The sequence below is a fragment of the Ixodes scapularis genome, unplaced genomic scaffold, assembly GCF_016920785.2.
Source record: "Ixodes scapularis isolate PalLabHiFi unplaced genomic scaffold, ASM1692078v2 PGA_scaffold4__175_contigs__length_147842914, whole genome shotgun sequence".
In the NCBI taxonomy this organism is placed as follows: domain Eukaryota; kingdom Metazoa; phylum Arthropoda; class Arachnida; order Ixodida; family Ixodidae; genus Ixodes; species Ixodes scapularis.
Window position 1 is genome coordinate 125,593,321 of NW_024609879.1, and position 27,127 is coordinate 125,620,447.

General features: G+C 44.6%; 1 protein-coding gene across 1 annotated transcript; it reads left to right on the forward strand.

The window, feature by feature from the left end:
* Nucleotides 1-26,933, forward strand: LOC8043594 (retinal dehydrogenase 1). The gene is made up of 12 exons (XM_029991760.4): nt 1-331; nt 6,858-6,962; nt 8,051-8,191; nt 9,374-9,500; nt 9,932-9,993; nt 12,193-12,435; nt 13,888-13,990; nt 20,193-20,377; nt 20,965-21,287; nt 25,423-25,497; nt 26,292-26,331; nt 26,636-26,933. Exons 1-12 carry the CDS (start codon nt 293-295, stop codon nt 26,666-26,668), a joined length of 1,476 nt encoding a protein of 491 aa, XP_029847620.2. The 5' UTR covers nt 1-292; the 3' UTR covers nt 26,669-26,933.
* The last annotated feature ends 194 nt before the right edge of the window (nt 26,934-27,127 follow it).

Here is a 27,127-nt window from a genome sequence, read left to right on the forward strand (position 1 = left end):
GTGTTTCGAGCTCGCGGCAGGAGGACGGCAGCAGTTATCATCAAGTGCTTCGTGAGACGCGTCTCTTTCCCGAGCGAGTTCGGCGATCCCTGATAGCGCCAGTTGTGTCGCAGTTCTCGTCGCGGTTCACGAGTTGATAACGCGAATTGTGGACCCTCCCCCTCCCAGCGGTGAAGAGGAGTAGCGCCTGTTATTAGTCTAGCTCGGAGAAAGTCGGTCGACTGCGTCGTGTATAGCTGCCGGAGGGTTCTGTAGAGAGAATTCGGGATTTGCACGTTCTTCGCCGCCCAAGATGCCTGCCATCCGCAACCCGGAGATTAAGTTTACCAAGGTGAGGGACATTTTAGCCGCACGTCACGCGCTGCTCACGCGTGTTGCAAAAGGACGCGGTTTTAGCTGCAGGCAGGACGAGAGAATTATTGGCTCACACGCCACAAGCATGTTCTACGCATGTCTTTGTTTTCACACAAATGTGTGCTTCTTACATCTCTGCAGACAGTTTGTTTGTGAGACAACGTCATACAAAAAACAAACACGACTCGCACACAGTCTCCAAACTCTCCTTTTGTATATAGGATGAATAAGTTGTTTGACCGCAATTCGTGTGGGTGTGTTTTCTGTTTGTTTGTTTTGCCACACGGCGAATGTGTTTTTTTTTTTGTGTGTGTGTGTTTTAGCATTGTTATGCACAGAGAAGGCGCAGCGATTAGCAGCGCTGTATGTTGGGGTAAACCAACGTTTACTAGACCAGCTCAGTTGGGTAACTGTCATAGAGCCTGCTCTGAAAAAGTGGCACCGATCCATTCTCGAGAACCGAGCTAATGGCGATCGCAACGCCGCCATTTCTCTCGCAGAGACCACTCCAGTAACTGCGCGGAGTATCGCATTACTAGAACAGTCGCAGCGTCCTCTGTGAGTCTTCCATTTTGGCTTTAATGGGCCATTTTGGCGCCGAAGCATATACGGTAGAAAGCGTATCAGAAATCCCATCATCGCAATCCCCGTCTCCCAAGCGGACGCGTCGCGAATTGCAACCGAAGTTAGGACCCGCCCAGGTCGGGACGAGCTACCTGAAATCACCGGTGGAACATGGTTGTATAAAAACAATATTAATTGTGCCGCAAAACCTTGTGAACTAAATATAAAAAAAATCCCGCTCCTGTTATTTTGTAATAATCCCCAAAAAAAGTTCCCACAATTTTTTTATTGCGTTTGTTAAACATGCTTTCTAAAAGCTCATGGTGAACGCAGCAAAAAAAAAAAAGATAAAACCGCCATCTTGGCACCTCGAGCCTGGGAGTTTGGTACTCTGGGAACATTCAGCGACTCAAAAAGTACCCGTAAAAAGCAACTTGTCTGTTTCAACTCGTCGCTAAAGGGTGGCGCTGTTATCGTATTTAGCTCGGTCTCAGTGGACGCCAGCGGCCCAGGTTTAAACGGCGAGTTTCCCAACCGAGTGTTCTAGTAACCTTGGGATAAACTGAACCGAATCGGCGCGAATTCTATTCATTGAAACGGCCTGCCACTTCGCACCATCACTGTTCCCGAGGCGCCTCACAGGCTGCGCGGAAGCTTCCACCGGCGACCGTTGAGTGGCGCGACGAGAGCGATCAGCGCGGAGATCGGCGTCAAGGCCCTTGCTACTTTATTTTTACAAGTAACGACAACCAATACAAATGACAAAGCACATTCCGCTGGAACAAAATGGCGGTATTCAGTTCAGTCTACTGCTGTCTGCCGCCCTTCGCCTCTTAAATCCTGCATTGTCACGCAGTCGGCGCTTCAAAAAATGACGCTACCTGTAGGAAGCTCTTATTTAGGATCTTCAGACCAGCGCGTGTGTTACTAACACCCGTGCCACACGGGCAAGTCGAATGCCATTTACAACGAATGACATTTGTGTGATCGGCGAATCAGCTCGCAATCTGTCGCGCGTGGAATGGGCCACGCCCGGAGTGTCGCGCGCTGATTGGCCGTCCACTCAAAAGTTATTCGTTGCAAATGGCATTCGAGTTGCCCGTGTGGCACGGGTATAAGACCGTGTACCAGCTCGACGAAGCAACAACTCTCGTGATCTGCGTCGTTTTGTTTTTCTCCCATAACAATAGTCGTTCCCTTGTATATCTTTAATAAATATAGTTCAATTAATCTGAATCTAGATCAGATTCACACGGTGGACATGCAAAAGGGTATTCAACCGCCCATTCTTGACAATCGGCAAACGCAAAAAAAAAAAGAGAGATAAACGAGGGATAATTCTTACAAATCGAGGTGTCACAGTCCAACGAAAAACACCCCCCTGCTGTCTGACTCCCATGGTGCGATGTAGAGTGTCTCTGTGTTGCCCGCCATTGAGACAGTCTAGAGCGATAGCGAACGCAGCGCTCGCCTGCTCCTCCTGCGTTCACGTCGTCCCAAGTCAAACTGCAGGGGACCGAACACCCCACAAATAAACAGTGCGGCCATATAAGGAAAATCGTCCGTTATTTTTCTCCGAACAATTTTGTATTTGCCGCGGTACATATTTGTAAAGGCTCCTAGCTCAACTATAATATAAATATATACATATATTAGTAACGAATTCCGTTTAGATAATTCGTTACTTTGATCAAATGGGAACATAATACAATTATGTCTCGTTAATATGGACACCTGAGTTTCGAAAGAAAAGAAAAAGCGTTCCTAGGTGTGAATTGTTCGTATTAGCGACACACAAAAAAAAAACATTTATTTGCACAATTCGTACCCGAAACGGTTATAAAAGAAGTATAATCGGTCTATTGAAGAGCATTATAAAGCGCAATACGAAAACATCTGCTTCTAGGTAAAATTGGAGCACGCAATTGAAAAGTCACGTGTTCTTGGTCCGGGTCTTTTCTTGGTGGGCCACAAACATGGACATACCATCCGGCCGGGGGGGCAAGGGCGGCGCTTGCTTCCCCTCCCCCTGTTCTCAGAGTGGTGGGGGGGGGGGGGGGGGGTCAAACTACGTGTTTGCCCCCCCCCCCCCCCTGAAACAGCCGCTACTGGGCAGGGTAAACACTGTCCGGCGGCGCCCAAGGGGCAGCAAGGGCACCGCCCCCCGGCCCTGGGGAGGGGGAGGGGGGGGGGGGGTTTGACTTGCCCCCCCTACTGAAAAACAAGTTGTTACACCACTGGCCACAAATTTACTTTTTTTGCGTAGTCTGAGGAAAGCCGGCGAAGCCTCGAGTTTGGATCGTCCTAGTCATTTGATTACGTGCTCGAATGGCGTCAGTACGTGTTTCTCCAATAGTTCGTTAGCCTGTGTTTCACATGCCGGATGACTGCACAGGATGGAAAATCGTGCATCCTGTGTATATACCACCCGCACTCCTCCGCCACTATGCAACCTACAGTTGTGCTGCTCGTACGATTTTTTCAGTGTTAATTTATGAGATAAGATTTAAAAAGAAACGTTTTACGGCGTTTTTTTTTTATTTTTTGGTGTATTTTGATTATTCATTTTGAACGAACGCTTAAAAAAAATATTTCTTTTTTTTGTCGATGCGAGTGTTTTAGTTTGAGAGGAAAGCGTTCCTTTAAGAAACAGTCCTAGCTGGAGCAGAATTTTTTCCAAAAATCTTTTTTTGGTTAACCAGGTATGTATTTCAGAAATCGACCAATGTTAATCCGTGTTTTGCGATTTTAACCGAATTTGTATTCTTGACGCCGCCGAATGTTTCACGCCGACGGAGTGGTATTTTCCGGTTAAAGCAGGAAAGACTACAGCCTAGTTATAACGTAACATTTACTTCGTTTCCCTAGACTGCGCTACCATATGCAGAAACTCGAACAGCACAAACTTTTTCTTTGAATTAAAAAAAAAACAAAACGTATCTTAAGAATTACGGTGTTTTTGTTTGTTTTTTGTGTGGATCCTAAAAACAATTATTACCGGTAAAAACCTGACCCTGACCTCCCGTCACGTGACCCATACATCAATTCAGTTCACCCTCTAAATTTGAAGAGGAAATTGATGTCACGTGACCTGACTTCATATATTCTATGCATTTAAGTTTCCCAGCTAAATGTAGCGGGAAAATTTACCTGACGTCACTTGAACTTTACCTGAAAGCAGTTTCCCCGCTAAAATTAATAAAGTATTGTTATTGTTGTTTCCTCAAATTCTCAAATGTCTATGAATTTCCTTGTTGCTACCCTTTCTCGGTGAATAACACAACGCACTGGGTCAACAACACGTAGACATTAATTCACCGTTATCACCCTCGCCGCGGCTTTTTATGTTTTTATTTAGCCCAAGCTTACCAAGTAGGTTGGTATTTATTTCACTACTCATCTACAAAAACTCCTAAAATGACCGTTTATTAGCGGCAGAGCGCCGCTCGCGCGGCCAATCGCCTTCGGACCCCATGTGGTCGAAATGACTATGGATCATTTCATAATGGAACAACGCGAATGGAACAGCGCGATCATTTGGCACGCGGGCCACCATGGTCCAACGCTTTAAACCCCTCGGTTGCCCACACATCTCCCCCCCCCCCCCCCACCCCCGGCCTATCTAAAAACAAATAGGAGACTTCTTAGGAGGTCTCATGGTGGCCCTCCTTCTGGGTCAGCAATTAAGGGTCTCCGCAGATGGGTGAGCGCCAGTCTGACGTCATTTGTCCCGAACGTTACCGATGCGGATGTGGTGGGCCTGTCTTATAATGGGAGCTGCGTAGCCCCCATTACGTCTCTAAAAACTCTAGAAATTAAAAAAAAAAAAAAAAAAAAAAGATGAGGCCATGGCGCGGCAGAAACAAGTGGCCGCGCCCGAGTACGACACCTGCCCAACGGCAATACCGGAACACGACTACTTTCTTACTGCCCCTCTAAAAACACACAGAAACACACACAAAAACAAACAAAGAGGGCACGAAGATAATGCACTTAGGGCTCGCGGTCTTTCTTTCGTCGTCTTCACCGCCGTCGAAGGTTGTATATCGGGCAGATACGGTACGGAATCTTCCGAGAGGTGGTCCCGGATCGTTGCCATCTGGAACCTGCGACATGCATCTTTCTCTCCGGGTTCTCTCGCGGTCAGTGGCTACGTTTACATGGATGCGACAGCAGCGCATCGGATTCAGTTAGCGAACCGGATCCACTTCAACCACTACGTTTACATGGATTCGGATAAACCAGTAGCGGCACCTCGTGTCGAAGGGTCACAACGCAAACCTCGTGACCTCCAGATTGTTTCCGAGGTGTTCGGTTTGCCTAGCGGCATGCAAAGCAAAGCTCCCGTAATCCCTCGCTCGAGCACTCGATTCGATCCGCTAACGTATACATATAGAGTCTTGATTCGGATTGACCATCTCAAACCACACCGTCCCATAGGATCGGATCGGATCCGATCCGATCCGATCAGAGTTGTTTACATGGACCGATTCGATTCGTTAACTGCATCCGATGCGCTGCAGTCGCATCCATGTAAACGTAGCCAGTGCGCAGCAGTTTTGAAAGCGGTATATGAAGACGAGGCGCGTTGCGACCGTGCATTTAGCGATTCCGCGGAAACCATATTCTTGTGCATGTTGCCACTCTTTTCGGAGTCCTTCTTTTGCAGTCGCAACGCTTACCGTGTCTGCCGCCGTCGAGTGTCATTGTTCTTCGAGCCCTCCGTTTGTTGTCTGCTTTCCGACAGTCGTTGGCTTTTGTTGTCTGCTTTCCGACGCGTTATATTAAACAGTTGATATCACTCTACGCCAAGTGCTGTGCCTAATCAGTAAATAAACACACAAAAAAACTGAATCGATCAACAGATGTACGTGTGTTGTTTTGTTTTTTTAGATGCGGACCATCTCTTGCTCGGGTCTATGTCCCGCGGCGTCGTAGTCCGCACTCACACTACGCATGCGCCACCCTCCTCCTTCCCTCTCTCCATCAGCTGCGCGTTACTCTCTCCGCTCTCTCTCTCTACCAGCTGCGTGCACTTCGCGTGCGTTCGCTTCTACTCACACAGCGCGCGCATGCGCAACTCTCCTCCTCTAGTCTCCTCTCCTTCAAGTGTGAATATAAGCAGCGGTAGCCGCGCTGCGCGCGTTCCAGCTTCCGGCTCAGCAACACTTCCTTTGATTTGATTGCTCTCAAGACTCTTACTGACCGACTGCGGGGGAAAGTTGTGAAAAGGAGAGAAGTGAAGTCACCGCTGTTGACTCCACTTCACTCTGTTTTTCCGATGAAGTGTGATGGAAGCAACAGTCCCGTCAGTTAGTGGGTTGGCGCAAAGCAAACGTCAGCATCACCCCACAAACTAACGTAACAACACGGAAGTTAACAACGTTACTAACAACGTTACTAACACCGTTAATAACACCGTTAATAACGATCCGCGATGCTCCGCATCACCCCATGGTTCCCCTCGGGAAGATGGTGTAATTTTCTGTAAATCTTACGAATTTTGCAAAACAAGCATACATCAGTCATGGCCCCTATACAATTTGATAGCGTGACATCAGTCATTGCCTCTAGATAAAACTGAATTCACGATCCGAAAGTGTTAAACAGTCAAGCAGACTTTTTTTTTTACTCCTTTGCGTCGTTTTATTCACTGAGTGTTTTTTTAGTGGATAAGTAGTGAAATAAACACCAACCTACTTTGTAAGCTTGAGTTAAATAAAAACATCAAAAACAAAAACCGTCCTAAAAAAATACACACGTCGTAAGATGTTCTTTTTGTCCTTTCCGACTGGACAAAGCGTAGATTCGGCGGTGTTCGCTCAATCGATATGAGGTACCTATAACTATAGTATTGATGGACCTTATGCATTTAAGTTTAGTGCTGACAAACCACGCAAATTGGTATAACCGTCAAGATGGATCTGGCTTCCTCGCAGATCTTCATCAACAACACCTTCGTCAACTCCAAGTCCGGCAAGACTTTCCCGACATACAACCCGGCAACCGAAGAAAAAATTGCCGATGTCCAGGAGGGCTTCAAGGTGAGCTCATCACCTTTCGGTTTTGTTGCCCACGGAGTTCACAACGGGCGCTCGTCTCAAATATTTGTATGTAGTTCGCCTGCTTCTTGCTCAGGGGGTTGTGATGATGTGAGAACGCCGAGCTCTGATTAGCTCAGCATGGAATGATAGTGAATAGACCTTAAGACAAGCTGCTTTGAGGTCTACCCACTATCCTTCATTGAGAACCAATCAGAGCCCGGCGTTCTGGCGTCATCACAACCCCTGCAAAAAAAGCAGACGAACTTGCACTCTGCATAGTGACTGACGGCTTAAGTGACGAAGGGGGCGTGGCTTATCATGTTCACGCTTTGTGATTGGTTGTTTGGCGTTCTTATTGGCTAATGCTGCGATTTCGTTGGCTGTCGAGCGATAATGGGATTTTTGGAGACTCGCGCGCCACGCTTGGCGCTTTTTAAGTTGTCGGTGGCTGTGGTGATTCACACAGTTCTAAGCTGATTATAAAAGATGGCGAATAGAGGTCCTATTTAGCAATAAACGTAAGGCTCTTGATGTTTTCACTGGCATAGCCTTTTGTTGCAGATCCCATAATTTCCTATTGCATATATATGGGGCCAAAATTTGTTTCATTTCAAACGTCACCGGTCTGCATTGTTAAGTGCAGTACACGGTTACATCTTGTTTTGATGAGGCATTGAACACAATCCCGAAATTGTTCTTACAACGGTGTTTTCGCCCGGTAATCACTGCATAAATAACTCGATTAATTTATTTCTTACTCCGGCAGAAAGAGACGAAATGAAGAATGGTTCAGACGTTATAATGTGTCTGGAACGGTTGAGCGGCAACCTTTCGAAAAGTAGGCGTAGGCGCATAATTGAGAACAACTTGGGATCATTTAAAACTCCGGGACTTGGGCGGTAAGTAGCGGTGAAGATGAAAATAAATTAGTATGAGATATTCCTTTTCTTTTTTTTCTGCCTAACGCCATCCTTCGTTTTTCACACTAATAACTGTTCTACCTCTTTTATTAATGTAGATCACTTCACAGTGACAATAAGCTGACTTTTAATTGAGTTGATCTTTCCAAATCTCGTTTGTTTCTTTAGGAGGACATTGACGAAGCCGTGAAAGCCGCCAGAGCAGCTTTTAAGCGCGGCTCGCCATGGCGTACCATGAACGCTTCCAAGCGTGGACAACTACTAAACAAGCTGGCGGATCTTCTGGAAAAGAACATTGACTACTTGGCGGTAACGTTACATGCCTAGTTTCCTGACTTTCTTGCTTACTTGTATTCATTGTCTTCCCAAGTTTTTGAGGAGTCTTGGCAAGATGCCTGTCAAGAAGACTTTCCATCTTCAAACCCCGAAAATTACCTTAAGTACGGAACCTAAAAGGCGTCATTAGAGAGTTTTAGGGAACCGTTTTTGCACGTCAGATACGGTACAACGGACCCTCCGCTACGAACTACACTCTAAAAAAAAATCGTGCGTCTGCTTTCCCGCACAACACTCGGAGAGCCAATCAGCGCAACTTACGGAGGCAGCTCAGCGAATGACAATGCCGAAACATATGTTTAGACCAAAAAACGCAGTCTAAGTTGTGACATTAAGCAATGCAAAACGTCACGCTTGCATTGCTTACTGTCACAACTCAGACTGCGTTTTTTTGGTCTAAACATATGTTTCCGCATCGTCATTCGCTGAGCTGCCTCCGTAAGTTGCGGTGATTGGCTCTCTGAGTGTTGTGCGGGAAAGTAGATGCACAGACTTTTTTAGAGTGTACGCATATCAGTTTTTTGCAGTAGCGCATACGCAGTGCGTACCGGAGGGCCCATTGTACCATATGGGATGGGCAACAACGGTTTCCTAAAACTCCCTTTTGACTTGTGTGTTTAGCGTTCTATCCCGTCTATACACGAAAAGTGGACCCAAAGTAGCAACAAATGACGTCACAGAAGTCGGCGTGTTCATGTTGTCGGATGCAGCGATCCTGGCGGTTGGTGCTAAAAGTTGCGCCAAAAAGTACAAGCGAACACGCGTGTGTCGCTGTCATTGCGGAGACCCAGCTCCTAGACGCTGAAGCTTATGTGGACTACCACCAAGCTGGAGCGCAACCTGCAGCAGAACATGCATCTACCACGGACACCACCACAGTTGTGACACCGCTGCACGATCGCGGTCGTCGACAGCAGGATATCTGTATGACGTCATCAGGCGTAAAATGCATATACCACATTTCAGGAGGCGGTAAACGCACCAGTTGGAGACGCATTCAATGGCACCATAGCCCCGAGAAAACTAAATCTGTTCCGGCGATGTCCGCACTCCGCAGCTCTTATGGAGGTTTCGGGGACCTTCCAGTTGTGTTTCATACTCAGTTTGCTTTGATGTGAATACAAACGACGGAATTCTTCTGTGTTTATCTTCCAGAGTCTTGAGAGTTTGGATAACGGAAAGCCTTTTGAGTCCTCGGTGGGGGACATCAAGTTCAGCGTGGCGAGCATCCGCTACTGTGCGGGCTTTAGTGACAAGGTGCACGGAAAGACAATTCCCATGGGTAAAGTACACATGTACCCATATATCATTATGATATTCTGGTGTATGCGTTCAATTCCCAAGTGTAAAGAAGGTGAGAGCGAGTAAATACTATAGTGAATGTCAGCAATTTACAATTTGCGTACTCAATTATGATTTGTATCCTTAGTTTCAGGCGCACTTATGGTTTGGTACCTATTCCGCTGCATCATGCTTCACCCGCTAGGTGGCTAGTTTTCGCTGCTCGCCTATAGAAGTGCTTGCTCCTCGTCTCTTGACGTGTTCTCGGCTAGGTGGCGACACTGGATTCAATACAGAAGGGGTTCTCAAACTTTTTTATATAAAAAAAAAAAATTGGGAGGGAGGTGGAAGAAGTGAGAGGGCTAACAAAGTTGATTAACACCTATATTCTATTTATATATCAACGCCTTTTTTGTTGTTGACACTCAACAGATGGCAGCACATTCGCATACACCAGACGAGAACCTCTTGGCGTCATTGGTCAAATCATTCCGGTGAGTAAATCCTGACCTTACTACTGATACATATGGGGTGTCTGAAATGCCGAGTCTCGTTCTAAAATGGGCCGTAAAAATCGCCGCCTGCACGTAGTAATCGAAATTTTTCATCAAAGGTCTATTTCACAGGGAGGGTTTCTTGTAATTTTACAAGCCGCGTAGTTCCTTTTTGTAAAAAAAAAAAAAAAAAAAAAGTATAGTGCCAAAAAATTTGCCATGGTCAAGGCGATGCAGACAACCGCGTTGAGTGGCCGGGCGCGTTTGGCGCACGCATTGAAAGATGGCGCTCCCTCCTTGTTCCGGGTTGCTTTTAAGAAATATCGAAACTGCCCTCAACGACCGTGGTATATTAAAGGAGCATAATATTTTTGCAGTGAACTTTTGGTTTGGAAATAAATGCGGACAATGACAAAAAAAAATCCAAGAAACAAAAATAAAATAAAACGCGGTAGCATAACGAAACCGTCTTTGCTGCCAATGGATTTCGTCTGCGTGTCGATTGCTTTCTTTCGCTGGTCGGCTACGCATCAAGGCGTTCACCAAACGGGCCTCGCCACTCGACTCGGTCGTCTGCATTGCCGTCTGCCGTTGACCCCGGCAAGTTTTTTTTTTTTTTTCCTTATTTTTTGCAGAAAGGGATGTACACCCTTTTATTTTACAAGGGAAAAGCCACCTGTAAAAGACACCTTCGACGAAAAGTTTAGATGGCTACGTGCAGGCGCCAGTTTTGTAACTCATTTTCGATTGAACCTCAATATTTTAGACACCGTATGAGTATACGGTGGTCACGGCATTTCTTAGGCTGTAAAACAAACTTGAAAACTCGACGGCTCCGCATAGAAACCTTGCAATTTTCGCAAACTGTGCATTATGTGGTAGATCTTATCTTGTGAAATTTAAAGATATAGTTCTCTTTCCGTAATAAATAAGACCAACAAACTTGCCAAAATCAACGACGGACGTGTTCGCAGACGACCAAGTTAGCAATGAATGTAACTTGAAATAAATCTTAGGGCGCAAACGAGCTGGTGTACATTAACCATGATTTAAAAACCCCGAGACTGCAGGCAACGACAAACTTTTGACTTTTGAGTGTCTTTGCTGTTACCTGCACACTCTTTTCTTTCTTAATCAAGTTTTATGTAATTTGTTGCTCCCTCTCCCAATAGTGAGGCTAGCAGATTACAGTGTGCATCGTTACATTCATCGCTAAGTCGGTCATTTGCGTGCACGTCGGTCGTTGACTTTGGCAAGTTTGTTGGTCCCGTTTTCACAAAAAGAAAACTATGCCTCGAAATTGCTTAAAGAAATACTGAACCGGAATTCGGATTTCACGAGATAAGCTTGCAGATGTGTGCAATAGGGCGCCATAAACCACCGAAATCACTCCTATAGCCATATCTCGAGCGGATGGCCGTACTTCTGGAAAATAAAGGAGCGAATGGGGGAGAATGTTGACGTCATCTTATCGCAGAAGGGTTGAGAAGGAGGAGAAATTGGCTCTCTCCCTTTATTCTCTGCGCCCTCGCGGAGTCAAAGCGAAAAGAGGAGGAAATGGGAATCTCGAGGTCACGCGTCTTTTCGGCCATGTGCGAGCGCGCTCTTCTATTTTTGCAAAAATACGACGATCCGTTGGAGATACCGCTTTGTGAGTGACGTTTTGGAATTTGTAGCGTCCCGCCTATTGATTCTGCGTTGTTTTCTGAAAATTGATTTTCAGTTCAGCATCCCTTTAAGGTAAAATCCACCACCTAAGTGCACATTTGATGAAAGCTGGATTTTTCAATATGTAGGCGCCGATTTTTCCGGCTCGTTTTACAACGTGAGGAAAACTGTGGCCACCTTAGATTTTTGTTATTTGAGAAAGCCGAAAAAAAAAAAGCGATATAGTTTTTTTCTTTTTCTTCGTCTCCTTGTGCATCCGGCGTGCTCACCTCAGGGGCGGATCCAAGGGAGGGGCGGCCCTCCCCCCCCCCCGCCCCTAAGCGATGTCGAGGCCCCCCCCCCCCCCCCCTTCCCCCTGTTCGGAGGGCAATTTGACATGGGTGGACACCCCGGTGCACAAGAAGGAATGGGAGAATAGTATCCTTAAAAATTTCGCCGCCCCCCCTTCCCCCCCCCCCCCCCCAAAAAAAAAAAAAAAAACAAACGGAGTTTTGGATTTGCCCCTGTCTCACCTGGTGTTTCGCGTTCCAGTGGAACGTCCCCATCGTGATGCTCTGCTGGAAGATCGCTCCAGCCCTCTCCATGGGCAACACTGTGGTGCTCAAGCCTGCCGAGCAGACACCTCTGACTGCGCTCTTCGTGGCCAGTCTCGTCGTCGAGGCAGGCTTCCCGCCTGGGGTCGTCAACATTGTGCCAGGTTACGGAGAGACTGCGGGAGCCGCACTTTCTGGGCACCCGGACGTCAACAAGATTGCCTTCACCGGGTCTGTCGATGTGCGTGAACCTTCCCTTTAGTTCAGTTCATTTAATTTATTTCCCCTCCAGAGCTCGAAGGCATTAAGAGAGAAATAGGGCACTGTAACGTACATATAAAAAAAAAAAATACAAAATTTGTACAAGACATCATTGAACAAATTGATAATTGCAATTCTAAAATCAGCGGTGTGGGTAATTGTAACTGGCTGTGGGAAGGTGATTTCAATCAATGAAGGTTTGGGGCAAGAAGGAGGCTTTAAAAGTAAATGTGCTGCAATGGGGGATCCTAACATTTAGTGAATGACTGGTGCTTGATGCTGTGTAAGGTGGTTCTTTAAATAGCGTTTGGCGAAGTGTTGAGTTAGAGTGATAGATGTTGTGAAGCAAGATTTATACTCCTTGGCCAGCTCTAAATCATGATAACGTTTGTTGTTTTGTTTTTTTGAAGGTGTTTGTAAATCGCAATGCAGTCAAAATAGACCCTTTGCCAGAATGCGCGCCATTTCGTAGCTGCAGCGCCCCGCCCCTTCTTTGAGCCCGCCATTGATTTGGAACGTACCCTGAATCTCTATATTACGGGAGAATTCCGTGAGCACTCAACGTGAACCCTGCTCAACTCGGAGCGAGTACTGCGTCGTCATTGGGGAGGACTGAGGACCGATCACACGCGTCGTGCCCAAAAAATGGCGACCGCCAATACATGTTTTTTTTAAGTCTTTTTGCCGGCTTTTAAGTATGCGCAAGTCTAGTTTTATCTAGCTAAACTAAGTACGACAGCCGTGCAAGGTTGCGGGGTGAAATCATATGGCAGCGGAAAATACGCTAGACACCACAAAAATGGTCGGGGCCCGTTCACACGCAGGTTGGGTGCGTTTGTGTTAATACGCAAACCGACAAAAGATTTCTTGTACGTCTAAAGAAAAATTGCCCGCATTTTTTTTACGTAATTTTGTTTTTGCATGCTCGATAATTGTTACGAATTGGAGTGGTATACCGGCTGCAGAACTTGCGCACACTCAAGATTAGCAATTCGTTCGTAATTTACATCTTAGAAACCTGAAAGTAAAGATGGCCTAAAATTTATCGGGCCACCAATGGCCATTGTCCGGGAATTTAGGACCCTGAATGCCCCACGAAACCGGTCAAGCCCGCTGTCTGGATGAATTGGTCCTTAAGCCCCAAACGAATTCCAGGGTTACGCTTCACTGCTTAGTTATATGGCAATCAGGGGTTGGGTTTCACCAGTAAGTACGCGTAATCGTCAAACACATCATAAAAAGTAAGGCTTTCTTAGACTTCTATTGGCCTCTTTATGTCCCGAGGATGACAAGCGGTAACTATTACCAACATCACTACTTTAGACCATGTAAGAGTCGGTTTTGTATTTTTTTTTTACGCTAATATGCATAGCGTGATAGCCGGCTTACGTAAAGTCGGCTATTTTATTAACTTGACGTCTTGCCTTGACAGGTAGGAAAGCTGATGCTCAAAGCTTCCGGTGACTCAAACTGCAAACGTGTGTCCCTGGAGCTAGGCGGGAAAAGTCCACTCATCATCTTCCGCGATGCTGATCGTGAGTATAGGAACTGTTTTTAGGTTTTTGCCTCTGCCAATTTCCTCCAATGTCCAGATGTGATTTCGCTGCGAGCTTCGTATCCGAGCTGTGATCTGGCCGTACTTCAAGGGTCGTATTGAAGAGTAGTTTGAATAATTTTTCCTAGTATTTATTTACTTGTTCTATCGCCAAGATGATGACGAATGTCATCCTTGCTTTGCTAGCTGTTCTTTTTTTTTTGCGTATTTCATTTAAGTCAGGCCTTTTCGATTTATATACGATACAATACGATATAATACGAACTTTATTTTTCGCTACAAATACAAGTGGTGAATGGGAGGCCGGAGAAAAAGCTGCAGAAATGCAGCTTGACGAGGCTCCGGGCTTCCCCCCCCCCCCCCCCCCCCCCCCTTTTCAGAAGCTGCGACGGAGCGCACACAATACAGTGGTCAAAAATAAGAAGATCAAATGAACAAATTGATTATTTGGCTGTTTGACAATTGCACAATATATATGTTTTTAACAAAATATTCGTTCAGCATAGCCGGTAAAGCATAACTATTTTTTTTTTTTTCCATCGTTGGTCCTGCATTTTGGAATTTGCCAAAGCTGGTGATTCCTCGATGAATAATAATCGCTTTTTTCTTTTAAGTCAGACAGTTGAAAAATTATATTTGAGCGTCCTAATGCCGCATATTTATACGCCATCGTTCAACGATAGTTCTAGATTTGGTGTATATTTATAATCTTGTATGATTTGAACAGTGACTGCGTATGATGTATGTAGGAAACGTTAGCTATTATTTTTAACTTTTTTTTTGCAATAAGTGTAGTATATGTAAGTTTGAGAAAGACGTATTATCCCAGATAAGGGTGCAGTAACATAAATGAGAATAAAATAAGAAATTGTACAAAACCTTTTTTACGCTGGATGGAAGGACGTGCCTATGCTTATTTATAATTCCAGCAGCTTTACCTAATTTAGAGCAGGGATATTTCACGTGATTAGTCCAGAGCATATCATCGAAAAAAATTACTCCGAGATTTTTTACGCTATTTACAAATTCAATGTTTGAAGACCCGAAATTAAGAGGACTATAAACTCGGTTACTTGAACCGCGTGGACGAGACATAAATGCTTTTGTTTTTGAAGTATTTATATTCAAGCAACTGGACTCGGACCATAATTTTAACTTCGAAAGAAATGCGTTAGCTTTATTTATGAGGCCCTCTTCGGATATATCAGAAAAAAATATAGTCGTGTCATCCGCATAGATTATATATTTACATATTGAATCAATGTTCCTATTATCATTAATATATAACAGAAAAACTAGTCCTAGAATACTTCCTTGTGGCACTCCTGTTGATATGGTTAATGGAATTGATTTCTCGTAATTAATTTGCACAAACTGGGTCGATATTTTAAATAGGACTTGATTTATGCATGTGGAAGATCACGAATGCCATAAGCATGTAGTTTATCTAACAAAATGGAATGATTTATAAAGTCAAACGCTTTGCTCAAGTCTAAAAATATCCCAATCGTTAAAGTTTTATCTTCGAAATGTTTAAGTATTTCTTCTTTTTGAACCATTAACGCTGTCTCTGTTGACCTATTCTTTCGAAATATGAATTCACAATCAGTAATTATAGAGTGCTTATCACAAAAGTTAACAACACGAGAGTGAATTATTTTTCTCTACTTTTTGAGAACACAGGAAGTATAGACATAGGACGGTAGTTCCCTAGTTCATTTTTTTTACCTGCTTTAAACAACGATAAAACTTTTGCAGTTTGCTTTTTTGGGGGGAAAAGTGCCAGATGATATTGCGGGGTTGAATATGTAAGTTAGACATGGAGCAATTATACCTATCACATACTTATAGGTTTAATTTGCAAGTCATCGGCATCACGACTGTGGTTGTTATTAAGAGTCAAAATAGAAGAACAAACCTCAGTTTCATCAGTAGGATAGATAAATACTGATTCCGAGATTGATCTAATGTTGTCTGACGCTTCAGGATTGTAAGAGTTATTAGCTATATTCACAAAATAGTTGTTAAATGCATTTGCCAAATTCGAACCACTCAAAATTTCGCCGTTATGGTTTATAGGCTTTCAATTTTGTTTGATTTATAGGACATATTAAGAACCCTGTTTATAGGTTTCCATAATAAATCGGCTTTTTTTAGGCACTCCAGATCAAATAAATGAGAGTAATAGTGTTTTTTTCGATTTTCTAATTTCTGTAGTTAATTGGTTTCTATATTTCTTGAATTGTTCAGGCGCCGTTTTTTTTCACGAGTTGCAAGAAATATTTAATAGAGTTGATATTTTCTACGTGTTCCTTTAAAAAGTGGGGGGTCATTCATGGCTTTCGCCCCTTTCTGGCAACTTTAATGGTTTTATCTGAGAAACAGTCAAAATAATGCTGTATAATTTTTTTTTTAATAAATGTGTTGTATGCGCCATCTACGTCGTCAGAACAGAATATATCGGCCCAATCAGTGGTCAATAATTTTTGTCTAAATGTACCTAAAGTAGCTTGAGTAATGTTTTGGACAGTCACAGTATATAAATTGAGTTTACATATTTCTCGTGCTGTATCGACTAGCATAAATATGGGCAAATGATCGCTAATATCAGAACTTACTACACCAGCCCTGACCTTTTCCTTGCCAAAATTTGTAATAAATAGATCAAGTAATATGGATGTAAACAACGTGGTGCACTGGGGTGGTTTATAACATTATAGAAGTTATTTGCCGTTAGTAGTAGCAGTAACTCCGAGGCGCTTGTAGTATCGTGCAGCAAATTTATATTTAAGTCGCCACCAACAAAAAAAGAGTACTTTAATTCATTGGCGTGATACAACAGTTTATCTAAAAATGCAAGAAAAAGGTTAACATTTCCGCTGGGTGGACGACAGACAATAGAAAACATAAATTGGTTTTGTTCAAGAGACAGTAATTCATAGTTACCTGTAAGGCATGTATACTCTGAAACAACTCCAAAGTCACCACTAGCGGTCAGTATCGAAACGCCACCACCACGCCCACAAACGCAGTTTTGATAAAAAGTGAGTATACTGGGAAAGAACAAAAAAAGTCGGAGTCATCTCGGTACCACGTTTCGGTGAACATTATCACGTCAAATGAGCATCTAAAAGACCAAAAAGAAACGTAAGCTTGCCCACCTTTGATGTGGCTGATCTAACGTTAAAATGAAACAGTTTCAAAAGCTTGCGCGTTGATTTATCACTATCACTGCCGATATTCTAGGGCAGAAACAAATTAATAACTGTCATTTCTGCTAAAAATCTGCCAAGTCTTTACTTAGCAGATTTTTGTCTTAGCAGATCTTAACGAGATCGTCCTCATGTTCGATAGGAAAAACATCTGTGGTTTCAGATTTACGGGCCATGATCTTGCTGTTGCGCACCCTTACATACATGCACATGTATGAAGATGAACACCCAACTTGAATTCTGCCTCATACTGCCATTTTTCCGCAACAACATCTCAGCTAACGATTGTCGTAACACGACTTGACTGGGGTAGCTGATTCATACTTTCCTTGTAAAAACTTTGTCAAGACTGTACAGGAGGTCAATGACGGACTTGTAACTGCAGGGGAGTCCTTAGAGTGGATGTGCAAGATCTCTACTACTCTGTGCCACATGGTGGACTCCTCAGTGATTTAAGGGACAAGACTGAGGAATCCGGATGGACTGTATATAGTTCCGAAATTCGGCTGGCATCAACTGTGAGAACTTTTGAGCCATAATGGAATATTACGTTAAGTCGATGGTTGTCTGCCTTAATGATCAGTTCTTTGTGCAAACTAATGGTGTATTTATCGGGACGCCCCGGTGTCGTGCGATCTTTAGATGGGCGGAAGGGACAAATGAATTTGATGTCGCAGCAATAATCGACATTTTTGTATGTCCATTCGGGAGTCGGAGAGTTCACCTGTGACATGGAAAACCATGATTGCATTTCGTTTTTAGATTAGTAGATTGATTTCTTTAAGGAACACTTCTGCTCGATGTATAGCCAGCAATAAAAAAATATTCGTTTGGCATTTGAAAGTGCCCACTCAAGGATCACAAAAAAAAGGAATAGCTAGTAATTGTTTACATACGACCTTCACAAAAATGTCAGCCGGCTTCGATCATCAATTTAAGAAGTTAAAATTTGCAGGGTACCCTACCATGTTACTATCAGGTATTTGAGAGAGCCTTTTACGGGAAATTAAAGGGTCACATAACAAAAAACCTACTTGCGAACAGTTAAAAAATATAAGTGCAAGTTGTGGAACATATTATGCGAAAAAATTGACCGAGAATCGGACGGAAATTGGACCATCCTACAACCGTTGTACGCGATTTTTGGAAGACGAGCCACATGAGGCATGGTTTTCCCACACGGAAATCGCAGTGATTTACGTTTTCTCGCGCCAAGCCGTCCGAAACATACCTGATGCTCTACATCTCTCGAATCGTTTTCGATTTCGCGAAAAGGGGAAGAGCCCAGTTGCCGTCCGAATTTCGTTTGCGATTTCGGCTGCACATTCCGTCATTTTTATCATGTGTTCCGGCCTTTGCATGCACACAGTTTGGTACAATCTTAAAAAATGATAGCTGATAGGTATGGTGTTAATCTTCTTTTAATGCGTTCGCATTAGGACGCTCGTTTTGGCGAAAATCCGGCGGTGTCTTTTGTTTGTCAGTGCCGGGGAGAGAGGGAGGGGAAGAAGGTGACGCGTACGATTCTCCTATTGGTCCGAAGCGCTGGCGTCAGCTCGCGTCAACCTCTCCCTATCTCCCCGGCGCTGACAAACTGACAGACACCGCCGGGTTTTAGTCGAAACGAGCCTTTGGTTTCCGTCAGTCGTGCGCACAGCTGGCGCAGAGCCAGAGAGGAGGAGGCGCCGTCAACACCTCCTAGATAGATAGCAATTAAAGCTGCAGTGCTGAATGAGATGGCGTCATCAGAGAAGGCCAACGCTGGACACAGATTGGAAACGAGTGCTCCGTCAGCGCTTGGCTTTGTTATGTAGGAGGTGTTGCGCCGCGGCTTGGTGGAATGCGAGCGTGCTCAGTGGCCGCTTTGCCGTCACCGGATATTCTTCGCTCTGGATTTCCGTAGTGGCGTGAGTGAGCTGTGATGTGTGTGTGTGTAGTTACAACGATGGATGCGCTTTCCTCCACAAGTGATATGGATGCGTTTCCTTCCATGAGTGGTATGGATGTGGTTCTTTTCACGAGTGATTTAGATGACCGTATCCAAAAGCGCCGACATACTCTGACAGGCAGAGTACAGAAAATGGGTGACATGTTACAGCAAGATCCATTGGTGAATCCTTGGGAAACTGTTAGCATGACCCTTGGGAAATGTCACGCACGCCCCCCTTCGGGAATCGCTAACGTTGACCCCGTAACAAGAAAAAAAAAGAGGCAGAAAAAATTTAACATGCAAAAAGAAAGCCAATAGACGAAGTCAAGAAAGAAAATTAAAAGGGTCAGCGTTAGCTATTCGCAAGTCACTATTTTTCGCAAAAGATTTTTGAAGGTGATAAAGATGTCGTGGGGTTTGCGCTTCGCCTGGACATTAGTGTTCACAAAAGTGAGCCGGGGTGCGTTTGGGGGGTAAACAAACGCCCAACGTGCCCAAAAAGCAGACGAACTTGCAGGCGGTATAATTTCACCTCGTTTCAATTGAGTGTGATTTTTCCAGCAGGCGTTGGTATATATTGCCTGGTTTGATGTTTTAATCAACGTGGTAGGAAGTCAGCACCATGCAGTCCTGTCGTATCTGTGCCTCTCCGTCCTTGTTCAGTTTGCGCTAATTTATTAATGTTAACAATTGTCGACTTGATACACTGAGGTGTATCATATTTAATAAACCAACAAATGCCGAATTGCTTTCTGGTTTAAAATGGCCAACTGGGCTATTTGGTTCTTATTCATCTTAAGGGCAAAACATAAAGGAAACTGAGAAAAATGCGGAAGGCGACAACGTGACACGGCGTAACTTGGAACTGAAATATTAGAAAGATAAACGCATGCCTAAAAACGAACGCGTGCTCGCAGAACAAACTGTAGATAGGATAATTCAATCTAAGGGTGCCTGAATTCTGCATTCTTTGATGCTTATTGGTAATCTTAGGAGTGTAGTCTAGTTCATGCATTCGTCATTCGTGCTCTTTGCCGCAGTGGACCTGGCGGTGCAGTTGGCCCACCACTGCCTTTTCTACAACCAGGGCCAAATCTGCTGCGGTCCCACTCGCACCTTCGTCCATGAGGACATCTACGATGCCTTCGTGGCCAAGTCTGTGGAACTGGCCCAGAAGAGGATTCTCGGAGACCCGTTCGACGAGAAGACCATGCAGGGCCCGCAGGTGACGGAGATCTTTCTCTCGAGACAAAGCGCCAACCTACGGATATCCTGATAGTGGGTTCGAATCCCGGCCGAAATGCCCACAGACTGATGAAGGCTTATCGCTGAAAAGGCGCCGTCTAACTGTGGTTTTAGCTGCACGTTAAGATTCCCAGGTTGTCGAAAATAATCCTGTCCTCCGCTGGGGCGTACGATGCTCTTTGTTAATATGGCACGCACTCACTTGGGGTTGCGGTGGAAAAATAAAGCATTGAACAGAAAAAGCAAGGATCAACCAAACATTAAACTAAGAAAAGAAAGAAAGAAAAAAACTTCCAGTTTTAGAATAACCCTCTTGACATATCGAGGATCCGTTTAGTCGTACAGAACGCGAGAGGTACGGGGTACAGGTTTAGCCTCATAACTGAAACTTTTATGAAACATCACTTTTTTTTAACCTTAAATACTTTGCGGTGTAAAGCCTTGAACATTCAGATTTTCTAACTGGTCTGATCAAACGCGCTTCTTATCCTTTTGACACTGAAGTTACCCTTGTGTTTCCGAGTCTCCATAGTTGAAACCTAATCGTTCTTTCTTTGTTTCGTTCAGGTGTCCAAGGAACAAATGGAACAAGTCTTGAAGTACATCGAGTGCGGCAAATGCGACGGCGCTAAGCTACAGTACGGTGGTAAGCGCCTGCCGAGAAAGGGCTATTTCATTGAGCCCACCGTGTTCTCGGACGTCGAAGACCACATGACCATCGCCAAGGAAGAGATCTTCGGCCCCGTTCAGAACCTCTTCAAGTTCAAGACCACCGAGGAAGTCATCGAGAGAGCAAACAACACGACGTACGGTCTCGCTGCTGGTCTCATCACCAAGGACGTGGACACCGCCCTCGTCGTATCTCAGGCCCTGGAGGCTGGGACCGTGTGGTAAGTGGTAGCAGCCGGAAGTAGTACACGTTCGTGAAATATACTCTTTTCAAAAGTACGTTGAGCAACATCGGCGGTCGCCATTTCCTAAACGCGGAGCGTGTGACGGGTGTCCGTGTCCTCGCAGAACGGCGATGTACCACTTTAATAAGACCCACATTTGGGAATGTACTTCGGGTGCTGTACTTCCCTAAAAAAGTAACGAAAAAAAAGTGAGGTGCAAGCTTTGCACATAATCAAAGAATGTACTTCAAGTAATGTACAAGTCTTCTTTGTTTTTTTAACCTACTTGAATAAGCAGCTACGTTTAGTACAGTGTGCTCGGAGTACTTCCCACACTCTAAAAAAATCGTGTCATCGTCCACCCTTTTGTCCCATATAACGCGCCCCGAAACTTTAGTTTGACGTTCAGCGCCCTATGGTCGAACAGACGGCCCCATATTTTACGAGGGGCTTGATAACTGTGATATATAACTTATTAAATAGCTAAAGTACGTATATAAGGCCACAGAAAGAAAACACTGAGGTTTTGCAATAAGGCCAAAAAAAACGCCTTTTTTTTTTTTTTTTTGTAGTCAGTAACACGTACAATAGCTATTTCAATAAGTTGTACCACTCGGCTATCAAGCCTCAAAGGGTGTAAGAATACACCCTTTTTTCTTTTTATTTCTTTAAGTGCAACACTGAATTGGACGTTGCGTAACTGGCGAAGTCGAAGGTAAAAATCAAGCTCAAATGCTCCGATTTCCTCAGAAGAGATCTCGTATTTTGTTCGTGTCCATGCCTTATATAAATCTTTCCTGCTCTTATTATTCTTTACTTTAAATACAAAACAAATGCGCATTGACGCATAAAATGACAGACAAGCGGTAAATTAAAGAGAAAAAGATTTGATTATAAGTCGTCATAGTAAAACCGGTCTGATTTAAATCGCTATTTAATTAATCTTGATTTGTATTATCGACCCTGGTGGAGTCTCACCACGGTTGTTGGCGACTAGAGACCATTCCAATGATCCCCGTTTTGGGCGCCGCCATCTTTGTCCACCCTGGTGAAGTGTCCCCACGGTTGTTGGCGACTAGAGACCATTTCCGTCAAGGAGGTTAGAAGTACTAGGAAGGGGCACGTTGCAATATTGGTGAAGTCTAGTCATAAAAAGTTTAAACGATTTTGTGCCCAGCGTGACGGCTGATCTCCCTGGCGATTGGTGCGCGTGACATGTCACGTGCGAGGTGGTTGGTTGATTGTAGGAGGATTCCTTGGAGGCTTGCGCGCGCTCCGTCCGGTAGGTTTTATCAAATCGAAGGCTAGCTACGGTCACGTGATGTGGAGGCAAGGCATCAAAGGAGCATGGCTTGTGGAGGCTACGCGGCTGACGTCATCCCCTCTCCTACCCTTCTATTCTCCGTGATTTCAATGATCCCCGTTCTGGGCGCCGCCATCTTTGTCCACCGGGATGTGCGACGCGTTCTGAGCACATGCGGTCGCCCTCTTCCGCTGTACACCAGACGCATCGCGTGTGTTTACAGCGCAGTCACTCGTCAATTTTCGCCAGGGCGCACGTTAAAGCGCTCGAAAGGTGTACACGTACAAGAATTTTCTCGGTAATGAGCAAAGCGGGCTTCAAGTTCTTTCGTTTATGTAAAAAACCCCGCCGGTGTAGGTTCCATTAACGGCGGTCGGTTTCGGCGAGAAAACCCCACTTTCACACGGTGTAAAACAACACGATATTCGAAATGAGAAAATGAATGATTGCCAAGGCTTATGAAAGGGACAGAAAAGTACAGGACAGGCAACGTTTCAAACTCGGCTACCCCGCTTATTTTTGCTACCCGCGTTACATATCCTCTACTTCTCAGTAACGCCCCCCCCCCCCTTTCCCCCCCCCCCCTACCCCAAAAAAAAAGAAAGAAAAACGTGTAAAGGTTATTACAGACATTTAGAAGGATACTTGCGGCGGGTGACTAAAATTAAATTGTAGGAGACATTTAGAAGGTGAATATATAAGGTCCTTACACAAACACGGTAGAGGTGTTTTAGCAAACACGATCTAGGACGATTGAAGCCTGTGCACTATAGAGTTTTGACGTCATCGCAGTCAGATCGAGCGAAGGACGCCGATTGGATACGAGTGCCGAGTCAGCGTTCGGATGGTCTTCGGGTCCAATCAACGCTTCGATGGACGTTCGGCGTCGCGCTCGCGTCCAATTGCTGAGCTGGAACAAATCCTACTGTGACGACGTTCCACTGAGAAAGAGGACGATATTTGCAGGCCTTGGCTTATTCTACACTGGTACTCACCTCAATAATACGAAGCAGAAACAAAAAAAGAAATGTGCCAAATTGCGAGACAATTTTGTTGGATACGTGAAACAATTCTCGCATCACATGACTTCAACACTATTTCGGTTTCCCCGCTAAATTTAGAGGGGGAAACTGAATTTGTTTATAGGTCAAGTGACGTGAAGTCATCTGACGTCGTTTCCATCTCTAAGTTATAGTATAGGTGATGTGGCACTGAGTTTGAGACTTCATTTTCCCTGCTAAATTTAGCGGGTCTTGAGGTCACGTGACGTCAATTATCCCGCTAAATTTAGCGGGGAAACTGGGACGTCACTGGCCAGGGCTTCACGAAATGCGGATTCACAAAATCCGGAGCAACTAGCAAAAAAAAAAAAAAAGTTTCACATTAAAAGAAACAGAGTCCGGCTTGTAGCGGTACGTTACCAATTTCCCCCTTTTTTGTGTGTTGAATGAAGATGTATATGTAAGTTTATCTTAGATCAGATTTGTGTTGCTTTATCAAGACGTGCAAGTTTCAGAAACCCAAATCATCTTTTCTTTTTTCTTTTTGCAGCTAAATTTTGTAGGGATTAACTTTTTCGCGCAGTGCATAACTAATCCACAAAACGCCTTTCTTTTTCTTTTTCTCGATGTGACAAAGAATATAAGTGGTGTTCGCTGGACAGGATGTATGTTGCTCTTCTAAGCCGCCGCCACATTGCTGATATACATCATGCAAAATATTGGCAGCGACCTTTAGTTTCTAAAAGTCCCATGGCGCATGAAGTGCGTAATAGAGAATTTGTGTGACATCTGACGTACATTTTCCCGTTAACGGGGAAACCGAATGGTCGTTCGCATAGGTCGGGCGAAGTTGGGCGACGCTAAATTTAGCGGAAAACCGGATTACCAGGAAAGTTTTAGTAGATCGCTCCGATACCTCCGAAAACGATACCCCGTAACGATTCACGATGCGAGCGCAAAAGGTGGCGGCAGACTGTCGGGTACCGTTATCGGAGTCGTCTAAACTACGATCTACTAAAACTCTATCTAATGTCTAGGTCACAAGGCGTGAATTTTCCCGCTAAATTTAGCGGTTAACTGAATTGGTGTACACGTCGCGTGGCGTCGATAGGGAGTTTTCGTAGATCGTTTTCGCCGTCTCGCAAGGCCCTCCGCAACCCGCTACGACAGCGGGAACTCCACAGTCAAGGCTATCGGCGCGCAGGCGCAGTAGCAACTTCTTCGTTGCGGAACGCTTAGCGGAGGGGGCAGCGCGGTCTACGAAAACTCCCTAATCTCGCGCTAAATTTTAGTGGGGAAACCGAATCGATGTTTTTTTGGTCATATGACGTAGATTTTCCCGCCAACTTTAGCAGGGAAATTGATGTGATGTATAGGTCTCACGTGCCGACGATTTCCCCCAAGGTGTATACGTCACGTGACGTCAGAAGACGTCACGTCATGCCACTTGCCCGCCCAATTTGGCGGGGAAACTGATTTGGCGTTTATAGGTCGCCTGACGTCAATTATTCCGCTAGTTTTAGCGGGAAAACTGAATCGATATGTTTATTTTTATCCTAAATTTAGCTCGGAAGCTGAATTCGTGTGTATAGGTCTACTGATAGCGATTTCCCGCCGAATTTAGCCGGAATTGCATGCACGGACAATATTTTGGGATGGTTGGTAGCGTTGCAAAGCATTTAATGCTTTAAAATACCGTCTGAAGACACTGCTTAGGACGTGTCCCTTCCCCCCCCCCCCCCCCCCCCCCCCCAAAAGAAAAAGGCTTTAATCGTTACTGATATAATGGCTGACCGTTGTGATCATTCTTTCACTTTTGACCGCGTAGGGTGAACACGTTCATGGAATGGAGCCCCCAGACGCCCTTCAGCGGTTACAAGATGTCCGGCATCGCCCGGGAAATGTGAGTCGCTAAAGAAGCAACTTCCTGTACATGGGTTTGTTTACGCCTACGCAAAACTGGCCAGCCGTGCGAACGTTTAATCGTGAAGGAATTGGTTCGCTGACAGAATGTTTTCATAAAATGTGGCGACGTTCTCTGAAATTGTATAGAGTCACCCTCGTGGCCTTTTCTTTGCAACTCCGACCTCGTTCATTTAATACCCTTTACTCTGTTTTACATTTTGGCCGCTAGGCAGTGCTAGCTCTTCGCGTCTTGGCCGCTGGGTGGCGTCGCCTTCTCTGGAGCTACGAATATATTAGCGAGCGACAAGGAGCACACGGTGTGAAAAGTCGCCTCAAAAGGACATATAAACAAAAACTCGCTGCACACTGTGGTTCGTGACAACGACAAAAAAATAGGTTATCGAAAATAACAATTAGAGATCCTATCTCCGATTTATTTCCTGATCCGTTCGGTTCACATTTGGTTTATCTTCCAAGTTAAAGCGAATACCATTCTTTTAAGCGTGAACCACACCCTCACCTCGAGCCATTGCAAACACAGTACTACAGGGGTGCAAACTTACATATTAGTCGTTTTTTTTTTGTTTTTTTTTTCTTAAATAGGACGAACAAGAATATTAATATCCAATTTTTGAACGAAGATACAAATGTAGTGACCTAAATTTAAAAAAAAAACTAAGATATTAAAAAAAGAAGTGTCACTGGTTTCATTTTTTGGCGGAATACCTAATGCGTCAAAAAAAATGGTTCGAAAGCCTCTAGAAATGACTTGTACAAACATCTTTTCTACAGGGGCAAAGACGGAATTCTAGAATACACCGAAGTCAAAACGGTGAGTAATTATATTTTTAAATCGTAAACGTTTCATGCTTTTTGTTTTTGTACTGTCTTAAAAGCGGGAGTCAGACTGCTTCTACATCATACAAAAGACAGTCTGCAAACAGACACGAACGCGAGTCGCCGCGAGATCCGTGCTTCGAATGCCGCGTGGCAACGAGTTCAAGGAGAAAGATTCGCAACCGGCATTCGAACCACGGACATTGCAGTGACTCGTGTTGGCAGACTGTCTTTTGTATGATCGGTATGAGGAGTGTGATCCCGGCTTAACGGATGTTTCACGTTGTCTCTTTGAACAGGTCGTCACCAAGATGTCGGAGAAAAACTCGTAAGAGGACTCCGTGGAACGTCTCTGTGCTGTGTTTCTGCAATTGAGGCTAAAGCACCAAATATATCCAAGGGATCTATAAACTCGATTTTGCTTTTATTATAATTTTACGGTTGATTTAGAAGCTTCCTTGGGACGGTCACCTTTCTGCGAGAATATTTGAAGGTCCGAATTACTTCCACTTCGATAAATGTCCATCCATAAAGGCCTTAGCGGCGGTGAATGTCGTCGATGTATGCGGGATAAATAAAATGGTTTAATATATGCACTGTTGGCTTCTAACCTGCGCCGTGCATGGACCAAAGGCCTCCTACGACGTCAGGTCGAAGCAGTGGTGGAGCATGCCATTGCACACACTCAATGTAAACAAAAAAGCCCGTTTTTTTTTTTTTACTTTTTAGAATCTATATAGTGAGAACTAATGAATTACCATTGTGATGTTTTGACGACAGCCTCCGTTTTA

Bases quoted from the DNA above. Each gene is read 5' to 3' on its own strand.
- LOC8043594 (XM_029991760.4), top strand. From the start codon at position 293: ATGCCTGCCATCCGCAACCCGGAGATTAAGTTTACCAAG. The intron at 21,288-25,422 runs GTAAGTGGTAGC...TTGACCGCGTAG, and splicing joins CTGGAGGCTGGGACCGTGTG to GGTGAACACGTTCATGGAAT. The intron at 26,332-26,635 runs GTGAGTAATTAT...CTCTTTGAACAG, and splicing joins AATACACCGAAGTCAAAACG to GTCGTCACCAAGATGTCGGA.